The 25638-nt window shown below is 39.4% G+C and overlaps 1 protein-coding gene across 1 annotated transcript; it reads right to left on the bottom strand.

The window, feature by feature from the left end:
• Positions 1-357: 357 nt before the first annotated feature.
• Positions 358-7308, bottom strand: LOC107807838 (uncharacterized). Its single transcript, XM_016632277.2, has 27 exons — positions 6509-7308; positions 6150-6288; positions 5986-6057; positions 5814-5885; positions 5655-5726; positions 5490-5561; positions 5336-5407; positions 5184-5255; positions 5035-5106; positions 4882-4950; positions 4721-4792; positions 4559-4630; positions 4328-4399; positions 4152-4223; positions 4004-4075; positions 3846-3917; positions 3619-3690; positions 3439-3510; positions 3288-3359; positions 3129-3200; positions 2903-2971; positions 2755-2826; positions 2549-2622; positions 2104-2232; positions 1670-2017; positions 1208-1578; positions 358-983 (listed from the first exon to the last, which is right to left on the bottom strand). The coding sequence occupies exons 1-27, from the start codon at positions 6615-6617 to the stop codon at positions 615-617; spliced, it is 2973 nt and encodes a 990-aa protein (XP_016487763.2). The 5' UTR covers positions 6618-7308; the 3' UTR covers positions 358-614.
• Between the last annotated feature and the right edge of the window lie 18330 nt (positions 7309-25638).

Raw genomic sequence — 25638 nt, 5'->3', positions numbered from 1 at the left:
TATGTAATAGCCTAACCCACTAATAATATTGTTCGTTTTGGGCCTAGGTATGCACGACTTTAAAAAGCATCATTAGAGTTTAAGGAATGTTTACTTATATACACAATGCCTATTTTATCGATATGGAATTATCACACCACCAAAGGTTTCAATGTTTCTGAGGAAGCTACAGTCCACCAAATAAATGCACAAATAGCAGTCAAGAAACAGCAGCAGAGATGCTGTCAAACTTAGGTCCACAATTCAATCCATTATTGCTATACAACAGATGCAGTGCTAAGGCCACCTCAAAGTGTGAGCCAAAAATCTTGCAGACAGTACAGTCCATACTCATAGCACCAGTGGCCCCAAAACAAATAATTTAATACTACCTCTTCCTATTTGACAAGGGTTAAAAAAGTGAAATATTTATACATGATTTTTGAGATACACAAATACTAGACCTATGGAGTGGAAAAGCCAGGTCCACTATGCATCTTACTACAACCATCTAACAATAATATTATACTTGCCACTACATTTTTTATACAAAATCTCACTAAATCTTGATCTTCAAGATAGATATTTTTTTTTTTTCCAAACAAAATACTGATTTGTAACACACTCAATTTTTTTCAGACACTATTCTGGGATATCACCTCTCCAAACTTAAGAAAAAGTTGTGCATCTGAAGTGCTCATAGATGAACAATTCACTAGGTGGGGTGTCTTGAGGTTGACATATTCATCCATATAGCAAGGAACCTTAGCAGATGGGAGCAATGTAGGTGGGGTTGGATTGGGCTGTTTCGTTTCAGCTACGGGTACTAAGCTTTCGAGTACTCTGGCCACTTCATGCATTGTTGGTCTTTCAGCTGGCTGTCTTTTGGTACATAGAAGGGCAAGCTGAAAAACCTTCTTTACATCTCCAAGGTCTTTGCATGTGGCTGTGATCTCAGGATCCACTGTTTCCATAACAGCGTTATTTGCTGCCTTTGTTAGAATCTGAAAAATATGTAAAACTGTTCAAGATCATCTGAATCTATAACTAAGAGACTATCATAGCATAAGTTCATAGTATTTACTAAAGTTAAGCTACTAAAAAGTTACTTTGATGAGCTAATGTAAGGAGAAAACATCTGGATCCGCCAGTTTAATTAAAGGCAAAACAACACGAGGTATATTCTAAGATTGAAAAAGGGATATGTCGAATGACTTGAAGAGCTTACCATATGATGTAGATTTGATTCATTATCCACAGCTTTCCTTCCAGTGAGCAATTCCAATAAAACAATTCCATAGCTGTAGACATCAGACTTCTCTGTGAGGCGAGAAGTACGAGCGTACTCTGGATCAATATAACCAATGGTTCCCATAATGTATGTGGATGTGTAGGACTTGGATGTGCATAAGCTTTTAGCAATGCCAAAATCAGTCAGGTGAGCTTCAAAGTCTCTGTCCAACAAAATATTTGATGATTTAACATCACGGTGGATTATTCGAGGGCTACAATCATGGTGAAGATATGCGAGGCCTTGAGCTGATCCTAGTGCAATTCGAATGCGAGTATCCCAATCAAGCTTTTTCTTCTTGCTAGGACCTGGAATAAGGCACAAACCAAAGAGGAGTGATCACTGACCTTTATTATAAATTCAATGCACGAATAATCTTAACCGCTTTGGAGTACTAACCATGAAGCAAATCCCAAAGGCTACCATTTTCCATGTAGTCATAAAAAAGAAGATGGCCACATGGAGAAAGTGAATATCCTTGGAGGCTGACAAGATTACGATGCTTAATGCTCCCAACTGTCTCAAGTTCAGTCTCGAATTCCTTCAAGTATTGGGGGTTGTGAGAGTACAATTTCTTGATAGCTACTGGCTTGCAATTTTTCAGAACGCATTTATATACAGTGCTTGATGCCCCAGAACCAATTATAAACTTCTCACTCAAGTTCTCAGTCATCCTCATAATGTCTTCATAAACATGAAGTGCCATGTTCATATGAAGGATGACAAGCTTCGGAGATGAGTAATTGACTGTTGATAAAAATCATCAAACAATCAGTGAAAGGTACTTCAATAATATATAAGTGATGGTTCGTCTGAGAAGGAAAAAATAATACCTGGTTTGTCAATAGATCCTTCCAAGAAGGGTGCAGGATTCTGTGGCCGGCATGCTGCTACCAGTATCATCAGAAGAATCACCAAACCACCCAAAGCAATACCAAGTATAGCTGCTTTAGAAATTGAAACTGCAATACTCCAATGAGTACAAATTTATTAATTAGACTACTGCTAAAATTTCGTGAATTTAATATACTGTTGATGCAGCAAATAATATGATTTCAGTTCAATCCGCAGACATCCAAATGTAGCAATCAAGGATTTTGAACAGAAGAAAACTTATGATTCCCTAATAACACAAAGGATTGCTTAACCAAGAAATTTCCTCCTAAATCTATATATCTGGCTGCCGTGGTTAATTAATTTTGCGAGTATTTAGTTGAAATAAACTTCAGGGATGCAACACAGCAAGTTTTAGAAAGTTCTGTTTGAGTTTGTTCTCACCTCGCTCTGTGGGATGAGAAGTATGACAGGGAGAACTGAGCCAATATCCACATAGATCTGGATTTCCTATGAAGCTTTTTTGGCAACAGAAACAAAAGCAAAGGATTAGAAGCTATGAACTAAAAAACAATGAATGTTTTTACTGGTGTAACTTAACACATACCAAGTGAAGAATCAGTGAGTGGAAATATTTATAGTTCCCCTACCTATCAGGTGAAAATCTAGAGAAATTATTTCCTGTTGGAATATTCCCCCCCAGATTATTGTACGAGACATTCCTGACGAGATAAAGTTGCATTAGCTATACAGAACATTTTATCGTGCACGTGTAATACTGCTAGTGTGCATACTCACAGGACATTTAGACTGAGGCAACTGGCTAATGACATGACATCGCCTGATAAATTGTTGTTCTCCACCTTCCTGTTCATTATTTTGTAGAATAATCAAGCATCAACAAAATACAGAGAAATGCTATGTTTGAGTCCCACCCTTATCAATAAGAATAACTGAGACAAGATCATATGATCAGTAGCAAAAACGACGAGGGGCCAAAAATGAATAAATCTAAACTACTTACAGCAAGTAGAGATTTTGAAGTTGACCAAGTTCCTGAGGTATGGGACCAGAGAGGAGATTACTTGACAGATCACTGCAATTAAGAGAGTGAACAAAGAAGCTGAAAATCAAGCGAACCAAAAAATCTAGCTCACTGAATTTAGCAAGTAGGTGTCCTTACATCTCCATGATGCTTCTTAAATTGCCAAATTCTGCTGGCAAGTATCCATTTATATCATTCTTGCTTAAGTTCCTACAGCAAATTCACAAAATGAATGTGAGTACAACAGTTATTCAATGGTTATCTGACAATCAAACAGATATAAACTCACAGTTTAAGAAGATGTTCCAAATCACCAAGTGAAGAAGGTATAGAACCACTGATCCTGTTGTTTGATAAGTCCCTAAGCCACCAAATGTAGAAGAGTACTAAAACTGAGAAAAAGTTTTTTGCTACAGCCATAATTGAAGAAGAGAAGAAATTGGAGTGGATGAAAAAAAATTGCGCTTACAGCGTGTCCAAATTCCCAATACGAGAAAGCTCAATTGGAATTGGGCCTTTGAGGTTGTTGGAGGAAAGATTCCTGAAGAAAGTAATAAAGAAGACACGGTAAACGCTCGTGCTATGCGAAATCGGATATTGAAGTTCACATTACTGGGATGATGCTGAGGATAGTTCTTTTATGAACTAATACACAGTTCAAAACTGTTAATGTTAAGCCAGAGAGTAAGAACTTACAGATAGGTCATGCTTTCGAGCTTTTGAAAGGCAGGTGGAATTGTTCCATTCAATTTGTTTCCGTGAACATTGCTGCAACCAAACCAGTGAATGAACAAATTCTCCTACAAGATTGTCTAGTCATAATCGGGGTGCAACAGGCATGAAAAAACACTTACAGACTGTTCAGATTGGTACAAGAGCTAAGATTGGATGGAATGGGCCCGTCAAGGTGATTGTTTGCAACATTTCTGAACATAACAGATAGCAACTCAAAAACAGATGATAACAAGCCCAAAGTAGAAGTTAAAGAGATAGATGATGTACAAGTCAAACAACTCATTTAGCTTCCCCAGTTCTGGTGGAATGCGTCCAGTGAGTTGGTTATCATTCAATTCCCTGCAAAATACCGTCTTCTGGGCTTAGTGGAGTCTCAAATTAAAATTTAACAAAGCCGGAGAAATTTTAAGTGCACTGATCATATCGATAGAAAGCATTCATACAGGTAATGGAGCTTTGACATATTCCCAAGCTCTGGCGGAATAGGGCCAATTAGCTTGTTCCCATGCAAATACCTGCAATTAAAAAAATTACAGAACATCAATCAAGTACACAATTTTGGTAGCACAACATGATCAAATAAAAGCTAAAGTTGAGTCTCTAGTAAAAGTAAAATAACAAATATAGTGTGAATAAATCCCAAGACTTTGAAATAACAACATTTTAGTACTTACAATTTCTCGGTGTAGGTCAAATTCCCAAGAATTGAAGGAATTATTCCACTCAAATTATTGCAGCTCAAGTCCCTGAATACATAAGGGTCAGAAAAGCTTAGAAAAAAGATGCAGCATTATACGATTTCCAGAAACTGAGATAACAATTAGTAAAGCACTCACAGAACTGCAAGAGCCTGCATCAATCCAATGACAGAAGGGATCTGCCCTGAAAGACGATTACCTTGCAGAGACCTGGAACGACAAAGTTTCACATATGATATATATAACCATAAACCATGCAACGGCTTTGTGAATAAAGAGAAGCAGCAGCATAAACTTACAAGGTAGCTACTTGCAGGAAACCAATGTTGAAAGGAATCTCTCCAGTCAACTCATTATAAGACAAATCTCTGACAGCATAAAAACAAGGCATTATGTCAACCAAACATAAATAGAAAAATAGTTGACTTCATGCACTTGAGTTAGATACTTACAGGACTTGGAAGGCAGTACAATTGCCAATGTTCTGAGGAATGGAACCAGTCAAACTATTGTTCCGAACATCACTGCACAAAACAAATGATGAATAACTCTAAAAGGAGTTGATGCATGATTTTAAGAACGAAAAAGATTAGGAACTTACAAATACCACAGGCCAGTGAGCTGACACATATCAGGAGAAAGTGATCCACCCAAGTTGTTACCGCGTAGTCCCCTATCAGGTGAATAAAAATCATTTAACAGGCATTTTCATTCATAAATAGTGTCCCAATGGTATATATCAAAGACACTTACAAATACTGAAGGACTTCATTCCAATATATAAGCCTAGGAATTTCTCCACTCAACTTGTTTTGAGCCAGGTCCCTGGAACAATTTTTTGCATTATAATATTGCAATCATCCATAATCTAACAGTATCATAAAGTAGTACAAGAGATGATACTTACAAAACTTTCAAATTTGGGATCTGTGACAATGTCGATGGAATTGGGCCAATCAACTGATTATTTTTCAAAATCCTAAGTTCAATTAAGACAAACTTGAGTAATTGACAATCCTTGAAAACCAAATAATAGAACACCTAGATCAAAAAGCAGAGTAACAAATCTTACAGATATTCCAGCTGCTTAAGTTTTGATATGGAAAAGGGAATATCACCATAAAGCTCATTGAAGGATAAGTCCCTAACAATAGGGGAAAAAATGATTTTTCTTAAAAACAACATATGGATTAGCCATCATCTATTTTGTAACAAGAAACATAAGACTTACAAGTTTTTCAAGGCTGAACAGTCACCAATCTCATCCGGTATCTGCCCCGTAAGGCGATTTCCCCTTAAATCACTATTAATATAACAAAAAATAAATTAACATTACTATAAAATGTACCATGTCCATACCAAAATAAAAGGGCAAGCATGACCAAAAGGGAAAGAGATTTTACATAGATATCAGGTCTTTGAGCTGTCCTACTGCAGGAGATAACTCCCCATCAAGATTTAAACTAGAAAGATTACTACAAGATATAAAAAGCAACCAATTAACAAAAAAGATTACAACTTTAAACTAAACAATGTAATGCATCAAATAGTTACTAGTATAACTTACAGCGAAACAATATTGAAGGTGACATTGTCACAAGTAACACCTCTCCAAGCACAGTAATCAGATGAGGGAGAGTCTGTCCAGTCATACAACACATTCTCCACGTCCCTAAATGACTTCTTAATCTCCAACAAGGTTGAACCTTTTTTCCAATAAAAAAAAACTAACTAATAAGACAAAAGAAGAAACCTTGAAGACAAGGACAAACATAGTCTTAATCAACTCATAATAACGTCAAAAGACCAATTAAAAAAATGATTAAAATAAAGAAAGGTAACTTCTTTTTTAAACATGTTCAACATTAAAATAATAAAGACCCAAGATTAAAGACACACATAATAACAGAATAATACTCCACTCACCATCATCAGAAAGCACAGAACCAAAGCTCAAAAACAGCAAGAAGCCCACAAGAAGAAACCTAGAGAAAAGATTACACATTCGTAGCATAAGAAATGAAAATGCTGCCATTGGTTTTTTCTCTATCTCTCGAAAAAACTTGAGAGCTCAAGGCTGACTCAACAAATAAAAGAAGCCAATACTAACAAGTCACTGTCAAAGAGTTAAGCTTTTGATTATGATGACTACTACTGGAGAAGTGAAGCTTTGACTAACTCAAGACTGACTCTGCAAAAATGGTTGCTTTGAAATGGAAAGTATGAAAGCCACTTCTTCTTGGGCTTACCGACATTGATATTTGAGATAGAGAATGGAGGAATAATTACTCAGAATTATGACAAAATTTGAAGAGAGAAAGAAAAGAAGTATTTTTGGCCTGGTGGGGGTGGTGGGGTTAAGGGGGGTGGGGGTTTGAGCTGAGAGCTGAGAGAGCAGAAGAAGGGGTAGTGTAGTGTTCAATCACATCGTTCTCTGGCAGAGAGAGAGAGAGGGGAAGAAAATGTAATGTACATAAATAAATAAATGTAAAATGTAAAAGAAAGAATTATTTGGAGAAGATAAAGTTAAAAGAAGTTGTGCCCAAGAAGGACCTCTGTCTGCAAAAATCAGACCTGCGACATTACAGCTATGGATACTCGTATTAGTACTATTCTCTCTCTGCTTTTTAATTACTAATGCCTTTTTATTGCTACTACCCCTACACACTTATTTATAAAAAGTACTGTTCTTTTCTCTTTTTTCTTTTATTTTCTTTATTTCATTATGTGTGTGTAATGGTGGAAGCAGAGTTTTCTGAGGCTTCCCTTCATCATAAGTCACTATCTCTGCAAAGAAGGAAAGCCCAAATGGGTAATCCTTTCTCAAGTTTGATAACGACCACTCTTCTCTCTTTAACTCTCTTACCCCCCCCCCCAACCTTAAAACCCCACCTACCCCCTTATTATCCCCCCAAACGCACACACAACATATGCAGTTATGCACTCACGAGAAATAGGGTTTGGGTTTTTGTGTGGGGTAAGGGTGTGTGTTGTTTTATGAAACCATGGGATTTTATGAGAAGTAATGATGGAGTATAATAATATGGTGATCGAACGAGAGTTTTGACGTAATTGGTAAAGTTGTTGACATGTGGTTAGGAAATTACGAGTTTGAGCCATGAAAATAGTCTTGTACATAAATACAATGTAAGACTGTATACACTTATGATCTGGCTCTTCCGCGAATCTTGCTCGTAGTAAGAGCTTAGTGCACCCGTATGCTCCTTATTATAATATGGTGAGTGAGAAGAGGATATTAGCTGTGGGGAAAAGAGAAAAGATATTTGTTTGTTTTCTTGTTAAGGTAATAACTGTCATATCAAGTTGATAAGGTAAAAAAGTAGTTACTCATCATACTTTACACCATTATGTAATTATTTGATTCTTTACCAAGAAACCATTATGGCAAAGATGAAAAAAAATGGACTTACATGTAAAGTGCCAAAGGTAATATTGCAGGTCACTGTCACTATGATTTTTAACTAAAATTGCTTTGTTCAAATGGAAGGGACCATACAATAATTGATTTAAATTGAATATAATTTTGATACATCGATGCTTCTTAAAGATACAAACAAACATGAAAAAGTAAGATTAATATCTGAAAAATAAAATAAATACCTTCTACTACTATAAGTTATAGTAATATTTTGATAGCGTAAAAATTATTTATATTATCAGTGCATATAACGTAAAGTATGAAAAGGTCAGCGTACACATTAGCTTCCTCAAACTCTACTTTGTGGGATTAAAGTGAGTTTGTTATTATTGTTTGTAGTATATATAACTTAAATTGTAGGAAAAGAGTGAAATAAAAGGTATGTTAATGTAATAAAACACTGTTCTATATGAAGGAAGAAAAAAAAAATACTACGTAGTAGTTTTAGAGGGCGTTTGGAAATAGGACTAATACAGGCCAAAACGACAATACTCAACATAACTTTCCAAATCTAGGTAGTACATAGTCATGAGCTCTAACTGAATATACGGAAACATCTCTAAATGCAGTACCGTATGGAATATATAAACAATAGAAATGAAACAAGAAGGTGACTCTGAGGCTTGCAGTCGGATCATGCAGGGGTACCTTGAAGTCTCTGGTGTGTGAAATGTCTCACTGCCGATCAAATCGGTACGAAGTACCTGGATCAGCACAAAAATATACAGAAGCATAGTATGAGTACAATAACCACCTGTATGACCCCGTTCATACAATATATCAATAGCCACCTGCATCGCTCCGCACAATTAACGACAATGAGATGTCGCATTTATGTTCCGCACAACAACACCCAATCTACACAACATGTTGTCGCGCCCCCTTTTTTCCTCGCGGAGTCCGGGTTTCGACATTTCTTTTGGACAACTCATTTCCTTTTGGGAATTGGGTTTGGAATTTGAAGAGTCGCCACCTAACGGATTTAAGGTGCGTTAGGGCACCGAAAACAAGTAACTTATAAACTGGTTTGCGTTACTAGAGATTGAGTAAGGGCTCGAAATAACCTTAAGGGGAAGGTGTTAGGCACCCCTCGAGATCCACAATGGTAGGTCCCAACCAAACTCGAAGTAGTTGGATTAGTCTTATAAGCAAATAAAGCAATTTAGACAAATTGATATTGCGTTTAAAATAAGGAGTAAAGGGGTCCTAGGTTTTTAGCCTATAAGATCACTTCTGTGCAATACTCAGTAAACTTTACTCAAATAGAGGTGTTACACGTAGCATTAGCGCACATGTCATCATATCCTTTTACTACCCAATTACCCTCTCCTTAATTATTACCTAAGCGTTCTAATAGTATCCAGTACGTGCCTTAGGCGTGTATTACTCGTCCCTTGCCTATGGCCCTGGAGGTGTTTAGGACCTCTATTTAAGGAAGTTCTAGACTCACTTATATTGTTTTAAAAGGATAAAACTAAACGACAAACAATAAGTCAAGTAGGACTATCACATAAAGATGCAATTAAGGGCTCATATCTACCTCCACAAACAAACAAACAATTGCACGCCTCAAACAAATATTTTTTTATAATTTTACGAGTCCTATAGGCAGGATTAGGCGAGACAATGAGTACCTATCAGTTTGCCTACTGATTTTTATCACTTACTGAATCTGAGCATGTTTCAAGCAGCAAGCAAGTCACAATTTTAAACCCAGGATATAATTGTCCTACATGCTTGCCTAAGTGATAACCGGGCAGAATCATATAGACATGGTATCTAAGCGGTAAATCAACTACTAATTTTTAATAGGTAGATTTTATCTTTAAATCCTATAGGCATGCTTTCTAAGTGGTGAAATGGGTTTTGAAACCCTATAGGCATGATTTTTTAAATGCAGAAGTTGATTTTAAGACCTTATAGGCATGATATCTAAATGCATGAACTGATTTTGAAATCCTATAGGCATGGTCTCTAAATGCAGAAGCTGATTCTAAGACCTTATATGCATGATATCTATATGCAGGAATTGATTTTTTTTTTTTTTTGAAATCCTATAGGCATGGTATCTATAATTGTAAACCTATAGGCATGATTTCCATTAATCACATGTGGACGGAATTCTTAAGCACATCGTTAGGCAACTTTGTTAATCAAACAGACATGACCCTATAGACATGGTCACTAGTGCACGTTGAGTTAAAAATACATGTAGATCTTGTAAGCAGGATTTCTAATGCACAGAATTAAACATAAAGTCATATAGCAGGGTTTCTAACATGCAGATGTGCAGCACAAAGTCAAACGATCATAAAATCCTACAGGCAGAATCACAACATAGTATCCTCAGAGTGCAATCAGCATAGTTAAGTTCTATAGGCAGGATCTCTACCCGTTCCCAACAAAGACATATATAAGAATCCCTCACAGTTTTACTAATAACTCCAATATCTGTTTTACAAGGAATTATTACAATCCAATATGAATAGATTACATAATAAGAATCATTATACTATAAGGAGCCTTAGCAGACCCAATATAAACCTGAGAGTCGGGCCTCCAGTACAACAGTCTCGAAACAGTAGCAGAGATCTATTCATAGCATATTAAACCAAGCTTCTAGTGTGTCAAAGTTCTCAAAGAGCATCAGAGACCTCGGGCAATGCTCACACTAGAACCATGTAGTCAACACAGAATTCATAAAAGGGTTGGAAAGCTAGCCCCGGTGTGTTAGAGTTCAAAGGAGTCTCAGAGATCCAAGGCAATGCTCATATTGGGGTAGTAGGAACCTAAAGGACTAAGAGTAGGAGTTAAAAATAGTATTTGAAAGTAGGAGATAGTTTTAGGAAAATATAGTTTGGATTTTAAAAGTGAGTAGAAACACGTTACAAGATTAAAACTACAAACAAGACCATATTAAGCAAATTTAGTTCAAACATGTATTCTAGTAGTGAAACATCAGACAGAATAGAGTCACAATCAATTCAAACAAGGTTCCACATTGCATGGGATTTATTTAGTTCATTAGTTATTAATAGGTGAGCGTATGGACATGTATTAAACAGGGGATAACATGTTGGGGTCAGAGTCCTAATCAGACAATTACACAGAAAAGACAGCAGGGGTTGAGAGCATAGAAATCATTAATCAGGAACTTGTTAAGGTAAACACATAAAACAGGACTGGAAGGAAAGCATGCTAGTTGAGAAATAAGTAAACAAGTATCCTGGATCAAACAGGATCATGCTAAAGTGTATGAATCATATTGACATATTGGACAAGACAAATTCACAAAAGTTAAGGCATGCTAGTTAACAGAAACATAAAGCAGGCAGGGGTAGGTTGATATCTACGACAGACAGATTACATAACATAATGAATAGGACATAGTAACAGAGATAGACATGTTAATTAAGAGTAATGAACATAAAGCACATAGGTCTAATAGCATAGCATGTTGAGTGATGGCAGAAGTGAAGACATACTAGTTAAGAGATAGTAAACAGGTGGACGAGAACAAGTAGAGTCCAATAGTCTAGCCTTGGCTTCCAGCCGGCTAGACAGTGTAGTAAACACAAGTAACAGAAAGGTTTGAATGAGAGCAATAACTTGTGTGTGTGTGTGTATTTCTTTCTGAGTATTTTGTGTAAGTGTCTCTTGAACTATGTTCGTGTCTTTGAAAGAAATCAGAATGGAGTGTATATAGCATTCATCAGAGAAGATAATTAAGGAAAGAAAATTAAAGTTCGCAAATAAGGCAAGCAAATACAATCATCCAGTTGATTGGGGCTGCTAAACTCAATCAATTAACATAGAAAAATCAGGGAAATACCCCTTTAAAATAGGGAGAATCAATTAACAACCCAGATTGGGGTTTAAATAAGGCAAGAAATAAGTCATAGGCTATTTATAAGTCGGTTAAAATAATCAAAACTCGGAAATCATGCTAGTAACATAATTAAGGAAAGTAGTTCCAATCAGGAGTCACAAATAAGGAAAGAATAAGTAAAAATCACAGAGTAGTACCAATCTCGGACAGAAAAATATAATTTGAACCCTAATTAGGCGGATAAAATTAATCATCCTCTGCTAATCGACAGGTCAAAGAACAACGGGCAAATATTGAAGCGAATAGTGAACTAATCAAACAAACAAGGGACTAGAACATAGGCATGAAAGAATAAGTAGAACTAGTAAAGATAATCAGATTCGAACATTTAGAAACTTTAGAAAAGTTTTTTAGAAACAAGGGGAAGTGAAACCCTAGTTTTAGAAAAACATAGAAAATCGATTAATAATAAGGGAAACAAAAGATTTTTTAAAGAAAATACTAGATAAAATCAAAATCATTTCAGATCTACCAGGATCTGAACAGACTCAAGTAGAAGGAGCTTAGGGTTCTTGAAAAATGGAACGAGGTAATGAAAATCTAGTCCAGAATCGGAGTTTCGAACCATAAGCACAAAAATAACAATACTCACAACCATAGCGATGAACACGAAGCAGGTTCATCGAGAAAACGAAGAGTCTATGTTGACTCTGAGTCGAACCTCTTCTAGGTTCCCTCAGAAAATAACAAGAATCGAACAACCAACAGAAGTAATAGGTTAGATAGGGTAGCAAAACACCGAATAACCCCATATCTGGTCGGGGATCGAAAAGGTTTGGGAGATTTAGGGGTGACGGAACTAGGGTTAGGGATAGTTTCAGAGAGAACGGAGAAGGAGGGGGATTCAAGGGCGGCGTTCTCTGAAGAATGAGTAGGGTTTGGGGGTCATTTGGGTTAAAAAAGGAAAGGGGTAGTGTGGGCCGTTGATCTTAGAGATCAACAGTCACGATTGGTTCCAGGTTGGGGCGGGTCGGATTTAATTGGGCTAAGGTTTGGGTTAGGTTTAAGTGGGCTGGGGGTTTGAATTGGAATTTGACTTGGTCCGAAATTAAAACAAATTAAAAAGAGGCTATTTGTTAAATACCTAATTAATTGATAAAATAATTTGTAAAAATAGTTAATTAAGTGATAAAAATGATTTTTATGTATGAAGATGATTTAAAATAATTACTTAACATTATAAAAATATAAAAAATTATTTTCTGTATAGATAATATAGTGATACATATGTATGGGCTATTTTTGCAAAATATGCAATTGTAGTCTTAAAAATACAAATGTAATTGTAAAAATGCAAATGAGATATTTGAACACTTATATGAGCATAAATGATGAATTTAGATGATTAAATCATCGTAAAGTAATATGAGGTATAATTATTGAATATTTATATAATTAAAAATGCAGAACTAAATTGATTTAAGGCCTTTTAAAAAATTATAAAAAAATTGTAAAATACTTGTGCATGTTTGTAAATGCACGTATAATCTGTTGAAAGTGTGTATGAATATTTTAAAATATATGAGGGAAAAATTGGGTATCAACACATGTTCACATATGCCAAAATATCATAAGACAATAGTATTAGAGATTTATCACGATATAAGCTCACAACTTAAATCAACAAAGTGTACAAGGACAGGTCAATAATACAGAAGTGCATGAGATGTTCAACATAAAGCTAACTTAAATTAGCAAGAATCCCACAAACGCCCAACTTTACCAAATAAGGAATTAAAATCCTAAAACAAGATCTATAGCATGGAATATAAACTCAAGTGAACGACCAAAGTGAAATCACATAAAACAAAGACTTCTCACCAAATAAATGCTAAAAACAATAATGTAACCATGAAATATAACCAAATCCTAGTCAAACATACTAAATTTCGTGAAATTCCCCTCTAAAATCGTCCAAATCCGAGCTCTCTAACTCAAAATGTGATAAAATAATGAAAACTCTCAAAATAGAGTATTATATAAGTCTACCGAGGGGTCTTCTTTGCGTTTGCAGGACCTACTTAGTGATCGCAAAGAACAAATCATAAGCTGCCAAAAATCTTCTTCGCAAACGTGGTGTGTAGCCGGCAAACATGAGCCCTTAACTCAACTAGCCTACACGAACGCGACCTCCCGAACGCGAACGCGAAGGCCAACCACTAGCGCCCCTTCCAGCTCATCCTCTACGTGATCGCGATACACAGGATGCGAACACGATGAACATCTCCCCTCTAGGCTCTGCGAGCGCGACAACCACCTCCCGAACGCGATGAGCAAAATGACAGCCACCAAAAATACACTCCGCAAATCGCGGTAGACCTTGCGCGATCACGATGAACTGTAGAATACCAGAAAAAACAACATTTCCAAATATGGCTAAATGGTCTGAAACTCATCCGAAATACCCGAGGCCCCTAGGACCCCATCAAATCACACCAATCAAACCCAAAATATAAAGCGGATTTATCGAGGTCTCAAATCACACCAAACAACATCAATACTACGAATCATACCTCAATTCAAGCCTAATGAAATAACGAACTTTCAATTTTCAAAACTCACGTCGAACCATATCAAATCAACTCAGAGTGACCTCAAATTTGCATGCAAGTCCCAAATGACACAACGGACGTATACCAACTCTCGAAACTGCAATCCGAATTCGATATCCACAAAGTAAACTCTCGGTCAAATCTAGAAACCTTCCAAAGCTTAAACTATCTAACTTTCGCAAATTCAAGCCAAAATAACCTAGGAGCCTCCAAATCCACATCCGGATACACACCTAAATCCAAAATCACCATACGAACTTAACGGAACCGTCAAAACTCTGATCCGAGATTAAATACGAAAAAATCAAACTTGCTCAACTCTTCCAACTTAAAGCTTCTAAAATAAGAATCGTTTTTTCAAATTAATCCCGAATCGCTCGAAAATCGAAACTGACCATACACACAAGTCATAATACATCATACGAAGTTATTCGCAACCTCGAACAATCGACCAGAAATATTAATGGTCAAAATGACCGGTTGAATCGTTACATCAAGGGACTTGTTGATAAAACAAATTATTGTAGGCACTTGTTGCACTTAGCTCGAGAGGAAGATTGTTGGGCTTGTGAACAAAATCTCATATTGACGGCTAAAAAGAAAAGAAAGCTATATATAAAATACATGAATACCACTAATGGTGTGACTTGTGAGGTATTTTGGAAAAAAATATAGAACTGACACAAAACACAATAATATAATGCTGGTATAAGTTATCAAAAAAGTGCAACCATTATTGTCTTGTTGGCAATCTTTAATCAACATATCACAAAGTGGTCTAGTCACGGGGAATCTCATTCCACGTTAAAATTAAATTAGGTAAAAAGTTAATTTATTCCTGAGTTTATGTATTATCATGGAATGATCACTTAAGAGAGGGGAACCTTCCAAGTTCCAAGTGTGGAAGGTGGTACTCATTGTATGTTATCATGAATAAGGATAATTCAGGTCTTGGGACTTGGTTTAAATTGCTTTATTTGATTATAGGCAATCTCATTTTCTTTCACATGTCAAACCAAATAGTAGTATAAGAAACATTAAATAACAATTCACATGCACCAAACCACATGTTAACCCCTGCAAATTATGATAATAGAGAGGGGAAATGATAATGTTAGAGAAATTTTCATTATGGTGTAGTAAACTACAATTATTCATGCACATGGTTGCATTTCTTATAGTGGAACAGTTGTTCTAGATAAAAATTTATCATAGAAATATCACTACCCTATTAACAGATAATTATCATGTTTTGTTGGTGAAGATGCCTGTGCAACAATAATATTGTACTATTACTTGGGGGTCCCAACATTTTGTTTCTAAATATGGTCACTTTGATAGCAAAAACTACTTTGTACATATATGTTTATGTACTTTATGGTTACATCTCATCCTTCCATTTAACTATTACGTGTAGAAAAGTAGTGTGGATTATACACACACAAAAAAAAACGTTACATGAGGAGGTAGGAGTTACTATTATTGGAGACAAAGGTAACAAGTTGCTCGATCTTAAAAGGATATTCTTGGACATAATTAATTGAACATTAAATTATCAAAGGGTAAGCAGGAATCATAATAATGTTGTTAATTAATGGAATTGGTATATGTACTTGCAGAATATTTACATTTATGCATACACGTACATATGTCAAAAAAACATAGGTGGTTGGAAAACCTTTGATAACACTTCTTGGTTATAGATGTTTTTTTGGGAGCTAAAACTAACCAAATTTGACGTTTGTAGTTGTTAAAGTGAAATGTTTAATTTATATGGAGATTGAATCTCTTTGTTATACAAACCAAACGACCCTTAGGATTATTCCACAAAATAGTACAAAAACAATGAAAAAACAAATCCTAAAAAATTACAAAGAGGGGAAAAGAAAGGAAAATTTTCCAAAATTACCCCTAAACTATATAGTTGAAATTAAATCTATATGATAGACTGATAGTATTGAACCACTTCACTTAGATGATCTCTCAGTTTATTTGTACCACTTTCCTCGATCATAATTTTATCTCCGCCAGAAGATCACCGACCCATATATTGCTATAAAACGATTTAAGAGTTGAATTATATGTGCCTAGTATATTTTAGCATTAGAAGGTAAGAAGAGTTCTAATATCGCAATGTGATCTCAGAAAAATTAGTGTTTGACTCAAAAAATATCGAATTTTTTTTTGAACAAATCAATCAAAAATGAAGGGGTAAATCTTAACTAAGTATAATAATTTCTAGATTGAAAGATGGGTAAGGAGAAGACGGATAATAAGACTTCTTTATCGATCTAAATCAGTAAAATCCTTTCAAGAAATTTTTTCATTCATAAGTAGAATTATAGCATAAAAGTTCTTTTTTTATACAAAGTTAATGTTCGCTATATATATAGGAAGTGAGTCCCCTCTAAGTTGTAAAAGACATATTATAAGGAATATTCTCAGTATCCCCTAACGGGCCTATATTATTATAAGGGTCATACAATCTCTCGTTTGTCTTAAGGTCGTCCTCCGCAGGGCGTCAGGTTATGGGGAACTCGCCATTTCGTCGTACTCGTCGATGGTCGTGCTTGTTCAAATTTGGACTCATACAATTAGTCCCTCCGCTTGTCGAGGTTGCAACATGGTGCGTCCTCGATGACCACGCATTTCTACGGGAAAATTTGACCCTTCGAAGCGTTACGACATCGGCCAATGGTGGGCGGTCGGTGTGCTTGGCAAGACACCGAGTTATACATTTTACCGGGATATGATGTCATCTTCACGTGCGTCATTATTACGCGTGTTTTCGAGGCAGGAGTTGATGGCTTGCTGCTTTGATTCTGGTGCCACTCTGTGATCTTCCGCTTCTATTCTGGCACCACCCAATCCTATAAATAGGGAGAGGATTTGTTTTTTCAAAAGTTCTTGGCCATTCACTTCTGAATACCCTTCCTTATCTCTCCGAGCTAGCACTGACAATCTTCCGCTTCTTCTTCTCATATTCTTCGTTCACAACTTCATCTTTCTCCCTTGTTTCTGCGGTATCAACACCTCTTTTCTCTTTTAACGAAAGCATGCCAAGGCAACACCGATCTCGCGAAGGGATTCTTGAAGCTGCCCCATTGTCCATGGTGTCCCCTTCGGGCGGTGAAGATACGGTGGTAGAAGAGGGTGACAACCTTCCTACAGTGGAAGAGTTACTGCCGAGACACCTCATGTCTCAAAGTGACTTCCTCAAAGATCCCCCTCCTACTCCTGACCCCGTACTCTCTGAGACAGAGCAAGTTCACATTGACGCTCTTCGTGTAAAGTATGACATTCCCGCTCATGTAGATATAGTTCCGGTGGGGAGAGATTTTGTAGAGGTCCACAGACCTGGGTACTGCGCTTTCTATGAATACCCTTTCGTGATTGGCTATACTTTTCCTCTCTTTCCATTAGCGGAAGAATTCTGTAGATTCTACCAGGTTTGTCCGGCACAACTTTCACTGTACACGCTTAAGATACTCCTGTTGTTGACCAAATATGCGGAGTTGGAGGAATGTGACGTTTCCATCCATCACCTTTTGCATCTGTTCTCGCCTAGCTTCCACAGAGGTACCATGGTGCATTTGAGGCACCGTGGTACAGAAGGGTTGGTGGTCGGAACAGATGACCGGGCAAGTCGCAAGTTTTGGCACAAGTACTTCTTTGTCAAAACTGAACACATTGTTTCTGACTCCGCCAGGTTCCCGGAGGTATGGAACGACACTCGTAAGTGTTGCCACTCATTTTACTCTTCCTTCGTCTGTATTCATTATAAAGTTTATTTGCTTCTCGTTTGCAGCAATGGGACGTCCACCTCGCCCTATTGCGGGCATAAGGGATTGGGTAGCCCGTCTATTGCCCCATGCAACGGAAACCCAGGATTGGCTCGCCTTCGTAAAGCATTATGGCCCTAAAGTTCCAACTGGTAAATGTTTTCCCTACCACTGCGTTGGCTATTTGGCATTGTTTATTAATACGACTCTTTGTGACGGCAGGTCAAGGAGCTTCCAGGCGGAGGGCGCCAGTCCCTGCGTTCCGACAGGCTATTGCTGCCATAGACACGCAGTTTATTTTGAGTGAATTTGTTCGAGAGAATCTTCCTTAACCTATTTAATTAGAAGGTCCCTCTCGGGTCGTGGTCATGAGGAAGGAGGCTTCTTAAATGCCGACCCCACACTTCTTGGATGAATCCTCCAATGGGGACGAGCCGTTATCGATAAAAAGAGAAGAATGGAGCTCGGGAAGGGCATGGCCGTGGACGCTGATAGAAGCAGGGCATCGCAGGCGGCACCCGTACCCACATTTATGGCTGACGCCATTGGGGAGATCTCCCCAAGCGGAAAGAGTTTCTGATGTCCACCCGAAGGATGTTAACGAGTTCGTAGGTCGCCATACTCACGTTTAGGTCAGAGCGGAAGGGAGTGATCGTCACATAGTCGTCCCGGGGAACTATAACTTGTTGCTGAACTGTGAGCAAGTGGCATCTGTTTTAGCTCATCTATGTGCTGCTCCTGAAAATGAGGTACTTAGGGCGATGAGCGACATGGAGTTGTCTCAGAACGTCGCTAATATGGCCTTGCGGGTAGGTGCCTTTACTTTCCTTTTCGTCATTGGGTTTGTGTGGTGACCGTCGACCTATATTTTGTTTCTAACTTCTCCTTTTCCTTTGTGTCAGACCCTTATCATGGAGACCCAGCGAGAGCGTCGGGAAAGGAAAAGGACAACCATATATGAGAAGATGTCGTCCAAGTATCAACGGTATCGTGCTAAGCACCGCGCGATGGCCGACATTTATAATTAGGACCCTAAATTTCAGTTGTTTCGCAAGGGGCTCAAATAGAGGAAGGACTAACTGGAGCATAAGATTGAAAAGCTGAGGGAGAGGGATGAGGAGCTCATGAAGGTTGTCGCCCGTAACAGTGAACTCGAGGCTTCCCTTAAGGTGAAGGAGGACGAGCTTGAGTATGGGGTGATGGCCGAGAATGCCGAGTTTCAAGCAAAGGTGTCCAGTTTGACCGCTGAATTGAGTGCGAAAGCGGTGGAGGTTGAGGGGATTAAGGTCGAGCTGAACGTTGGTGCTGATAAGTTGGCGGCAGCTATTTCTGGAACTGCATCTTTGGAGAATGCCCTCCGTGTTTGTAGGTCGGAGCTGACTGAAGAGAAAGAGGCCTTTAATCGTAAGGCCACGGGGCTTGAAGGGCGTGTTAAAGAACTGGAGGTGGAGCTTTCTGCATTAAATGGACAAGTGGCCTCGCTGAGGGCGGAGGATGGAAGTCGACGCTCTCAGCCTTTTACATCCCGTGCTTCAGCCGATCCGATCGTGCCTTGTTATTTGTATGAGTTGTAGGTCCTTGCTGAGGCTCGACTTGATGTGTACAAAGCTTTTCACGCCGAGGGGAGGGCAACTGAAGTGGAACTTTAGGCCGTGCACACCGAAGCTCGTGCAGCTCATGAGGCATGCAGGTATGACCCTTACACCTGACGGGGATGACATCAACTCTGATGATGCGAACCGTCTTACTTCGGACTCTTGGTACGAGGATGCTTACCCTACCGGGGATGACGTGTAGTCTTTTATTTGTACTTACTTTTATTTTAGGGCTTTTGTAGGGGGGTGCTTTAGCCCGTTTGTAAAAATAGGTGTACATAACATTTTGATGTAATATAGAATATATTTTGTCGATTTGTTGGTATCTTCTGCAATTTCTATGGTATCCGAGATATCTGTCGAGTTGTTAACTCGATTTAGCTTTTGGACGAGGTCGATCCCCTTTTTCATCGATGGCCTTGGCCATTGGGATGTTGCTTCGAACTATCGTCGAAGTAGGATCCCGTCTTAGTTCGAACGAGGTCGAACTCATGTTTCAGTCGATGGCCTTGGCCATTGGGATGTTGCTTCGAACTGTCATCGAAGTAGGATCCTGTCGTAGTTTGAACGAGGTTGAACTAATGTTTTAGTCGATGGCCTTGGCCATTGGGATGTTGCTTCGAACTGTCGTCGAAGTAGGATCCCGTCGTAGTTCGAATGAGGTCGCACTAATGTTTTAGTCGATGGCCTTGGCCATTAGGATTTTGCTTCGAACTGTCATCGAAGTAGTATCCCGTCGTAGTTCGAACGAGGTCGAACTAATGTTTTAGTCGATGGCCTTGGCCATTGGGATGTTGCTTCGAACTGTCATCGAAGTAGTATCCCGTCGTAGTTCGAACGAGGCCGAGCTAATGTTTTAGTCGATGGCCTTGGCCATTGGGATGTTGCTTCGAATTGTCGTCGAAGTAGGATCTCGTCGTAGTTCGAACGTGGTCGAACTAATATTTTATTCGATGGCCTTGGCCATTGGGATGTTGCTTCGAACTGTCGTCGAAGTAGTATCCCGACGTAGTTCGAACAAGGTCGAACTAATGTTTTCGTCGATGGCCTTGGCCATTTCTCGTTGGAGGTTTGATCGTATTCCCATAAGAAGACGCATGTCAACTTTATTCATGCAATGGAGATATAACTATATTCTTGTAAGAATCATATGTCGACTCTATACATACAATGGAGATTTGACTATATTCTTGTAAGAATCACATGTCGACTCTGTACATACGATGGAGATTTGATTATATTCTTGTAAGAATCACATGTCGACTCTGTACATACAATGGAGATTTGATTATCTATATCCAATCCCTTCATTCCTTTGCCTCGGAGATCATGTCGATGGGCGGGGTAATGAACAATACGTCGAACCTCGAGACGTCTCCCTTGCCGCCTCATTAAAAACCTCACCGAGAAAACCAGAATGGGACAAAACCTGGATGAGGAAAAAAGATTACGACTTAGGTGGCGCCTTCTTTCAGAAGTGGAAGTATTTGAGATGGGCGACACTCCAGTTGTTTTGGAGTAGTTTTCCCTCCATTGTCTCTAACTGGAATGCTCATTTGTTTGCTGTGGCCGTAATTTTGTATGGTCCGTCCTAGTTTGTTCCCAGTTTTCCCTCGTTAGGGTCTTTCGCTACTTGTGTTTTAGCCTTGAGAACGTAATCTCCGACTTTGAGCGGTCGCACTTTGGCCTTCTTGTTGTAGTACCTTTCTACTTGTTACTTTTGGGCTATCATTCTTATGTGGGCCATGTCTCTCCGTTCTTCGACTTCATCCAGATCTTGTAGCCTACTTTCGTCGTCGCTTGGTCCGCTCTCGTTGGAGTATCTCAAACTAGGCTCTCCGACCTCGACGAGTATAACTGCGTCAGTCTCGTAGACTAGTGAATATGGCATCGCACCTATAATGGTTTTTGGTGTGGTGCGGTATGCTCATAATACATCCGGTAGTGGCTCAGGCCATAGCCCTTTGGCGTCTTCAAGCGTCTTTTTCAATATATTCAGTATTACTTTATTGGAGGATTCGGCTTGACCATTACCGGCGGGATGATATGGCGTGGAGAGTATTCGTTTGATGTGCCATTTCTCGGAAAACTCGGTCATTTTCTTTCCGACAAACTGAGGTCCGTTGTCGCAACTAATTTCTTTGGGGATGCCGAAATGGCATATTATGTTTTTCCATATGAACGTGATGACCTCTTGCTCACGTATCTAAGTGTATGCACCTGCTTCCACCCATTTAGAAAAGTAATCAGTTAAAATTAAAAGGAAATGTACCTTACCTCGTCCGGCTGGGAGGGGTCCGACTATATCCATCCCCTACTTTATGAATGGCTATGGTGAAGTGACGGAATGAAGGAGTTCCCTGGCTTGATGTATTATATGGGCATACTTCTGACACTGTTCACATCTCCTGATGTAGTTCGCAACTTATTTTTTCATAGTGGGCCAGTAGTATCTGGCGTAGATGAGGCATCAGACGAGGGTGCGATTTCCCGTGTGGGTGCTGCAGTGCCCTTCATGCACTTTTTCCAGTACTCGTCTTATTTGGTTTGGCCCAAGGCATTTGGCCAGGGGGACGCCGAACGTTCTTTTGTAGAGATCACCATTTACAAGGCTGTATCTGGCGGCCTGTATCCGGAGCTTTTTGGCTTCTTTCTTATCTTGCATGAGCGCTCCGTCTTGCAAATATGCTACGAGGCGGTTGTGCCAGTCCCAAGTCAGGCTTACAAAATGTACCTCGATGTGGTCTATTGCGGAATGGAGAAGGGTGACCATGTTTTCCTTGTTGATATTTTTGGTGGTTGCCGCTAGCTTGGCGAAGCCGTCTGCTTTGATATTCTGCGCCCTAAGTATTTGTCGAAGCGACATTCATCGAATTCTGGCAGTAGTTTGTGAATTTTCGACTGATACTTTTATAGTCTTTGTTCTTTGATTTGGAAAGTCCCGGTGACTTGGTTCACCACGAGTTGAGAGTCCCAATGGAGGACGAGTCGTCGGGCGCCATATTTGAGGGCTAATTTAAATCCCGCAATCACATCTTCATACTCGGCCTCGTTGTTAGTCATCTTGTGGCATCATATGGACTGGCAAATTACTTTGCCCATAGGAACTTCGAGGACGAGTTCCGATCCCGATCCCGAGGCATTAGAAGTGTCATCGGTATAGAGGACCTAGAGGTCGGCATGTGCTCTACTTCAGGCAATATTTTCGCGCTAAAATCAGCGACGAAATCGGCGAGTACCTGCGACTTAATGGCAGTTCGCGATTGGTATGCTATGTCATGCTCGCTTAGTTCTATGGCCCATTTGGCCAATTTACCCGATAACTCGGGTTTGTGTAGGATACCTCTTAGGGGGGGAGGTTGTCACCACCTTTATGGGGTAACATTGAAAATATGATCTAAGCTTTCGTGAAGCTACGACTAACACCAAAGCTAGTTTTTCAAGGTGAGGGTACCTTGTTTCGACATCTATTAAGGTTTTGCTAATATAGTAAATTGGAGATTGCGTACCTTTATTTTCGCGGATCAAGACTGCGCTTACCGCGACTATGAACACTACTAGATACACAAGTAGACATTCACCTAGGTCTGCCTTGATGAGTAGTGGTGGCGACGATAGATACGCTTTCCGTTTTCTCAGGGTATCGACGCATTCTGCACTCCATTGTAGTCCGTGGTCTTTCCTTAGCACATTGAAGAATTTATGGCATCTATCCGATGATCGTGAAATGAACCTTGATAGGGTGGCTATTCGTCCTGTTAATTTCTGCACCTGCTTTTTGCTGGTCAGTATCTCCGGTATTCCTTCGATGGCTCTGATCTGGTCCGAGTTGACCTCGATACCCATTTGTAACACTAGAAAATGAGGAACTTTCCTTAAGTTATGCCGAAGGCGCATTTTTTGGGATTCAACTTCATCCCCTATTGCCTCAAGATCTCGAAGGCTTCCTTCAGATGGCCAATGTGATCCTTTTTTTTGTCGATTTTACTAGCATGTCGTCGATGTACACCTCCATGGTCTTACCGAGTTGTTCTTTGAACATCTTGGTGACTAAACTTTGATATGTCGCCCCTACGTTCTTGATTCCGAACGACATTACCTTATAGCAGTACGTTCCTCGGTGACTGATGAAAGTGGTCTTTTCTTGATCCTCTTCAGCCATTAGAATTTGGTTGTAGTCGGAGTAGGCATCCAAGAAGCTCAGTAGTTCGTGCCCCGCTGTTGCATCGATGAGCTGATCGATGTGTGGTAACGAAAAGGAATCTTTCGGGAATGCTTTGTTCAGGTCGGTGAAGTCGACACATATCCGCCATTTTCCATTCTTCTTTTTGACCATGACCACATTGGCGACCCATTGGGGGTAGTTCGACTCTCTGATGGAACCATTAGCGAGTAATTTATCAACCTCCTCACTGACTGCCTCATTGATGGCGGCATTCAACTTTCTTCTCATTTGTCGTACCGACAAGTAAAGAGGATCGACATTCAGCCTGTGTGTGGCGATGTCCCTTGGGATTCCTAGCATATCTGAGTGGGAGAAGGCAAACAAATCGGCGTTGTTAGTTAAAAACTTATGATATTTACCTGGTTCCGAGAGGTTGTGTCCGACATATGCCTTTTTCCTGCTATCGATGTCATCCAGTTAGACGAGATCAAGATCTTCTACGGTTGCTTTGCAGGTTTTTACGACGTCTGGGTCTCCGATGGCCTATACTTGTACGTCAGGTTTGGTTCCCGACACGACTGATTGCTATGCCTCTGCACTTTCCCTTTTGAGTTGTTTGGTGTGTGTGCAGTCTTGGGAGATCCGGTAGCATTCTTGGGCTGTGCGTGGATCGCATTGGATGCTGAATATCCCCCATAGGGTGGGAATTTTGATTACTTGATAGAAGTTTGACGGGGCAGCTCGCATGGCGTGTATCCATGGATGTCCTATGATGGCATTGTAGGTTGTTTCCTAGTTCATGACGTGGAATGTCGTTTCCAGGGTGACTCCTCATGCTAGGACGTGCAACACTATTTCCCTAGAGGTTCGTTCCACTACATTATTAAAACCCGTTAGTGTTATGCAACGCGGTATTATTTTATCCTCAAGCCTCATCTACACGAGAACTCGTAGGTGAACAATACATGCGCCACTTCCATCATCTACCATTATTCTTTTTACATCGGTATCTACGATGCGTAAAGTTATAACCAAAGCATCATATTAAAGGAAAGACAAACCATCGGTATCCGACTTATCGAAGATGATACTGTCTTCGAGTTCATCATACCATTCGTGGGCAACCGTCCGTTTGAGTTTATGTGTGGTGGTGAATTTCATATGGTTGATTATCGTATCGTCGCTGCCGCCAATGATCATTTGTATGGTACGCGCTGGTGAGGGTAGTTTTGGAGGTCCTTGAGGTCGATCGTGTCCGCAAGCGAAGTTGGCCCGTCCTCGGTTGCTCAACAGTTCTTTCAGGTATCCCTGGTTTAACATTCTTACCACTTCTTATCGCAAACCGATGCAGTCTTTGGTCTTGTGTCCTCTTTCCTGGGGGAATTCACACAGGATGTTCGACCTCCTGGTGCTCGGATCCGACTTCATCTTTTGCGGCCACTGCACCTTCGTGGCGAGCTATTCCAGTGCATAAACTATTTCTAAAGGAGAAACACAAAAGTTATGAGCAGATAACAGTGGAGGCATACCTCTTTCATTTCGGGGAGATACGATGTGTCGAAGCGCGACGTCTGCATGTCGAGGAGGAGATGGATTGAGTATTCGGATATATGGCTAGTGCCTATCTCGGTTGA

The sequence above is a fragment of the Nicotiana tabacum genome, chromosome 1, assembly GCF_000715075.1.
Source record: "Nicotiana tabacum cultivar K326 chromosome 1, ASM71507v2, whole genome shotgun sequence".
In the NCBI taxonomy this organism is placed as follows: Eukaryota; Viridiplantae; Streptophyta; class Magnoliopsida; order Solanales; family Solanaceae; genus Nicotiana; species Nicotiana tabacum.
Note: the sequence above shows the minus strand (reverse complement) of the source record. Positions and strands in the feature narration are given on the sequence as shown.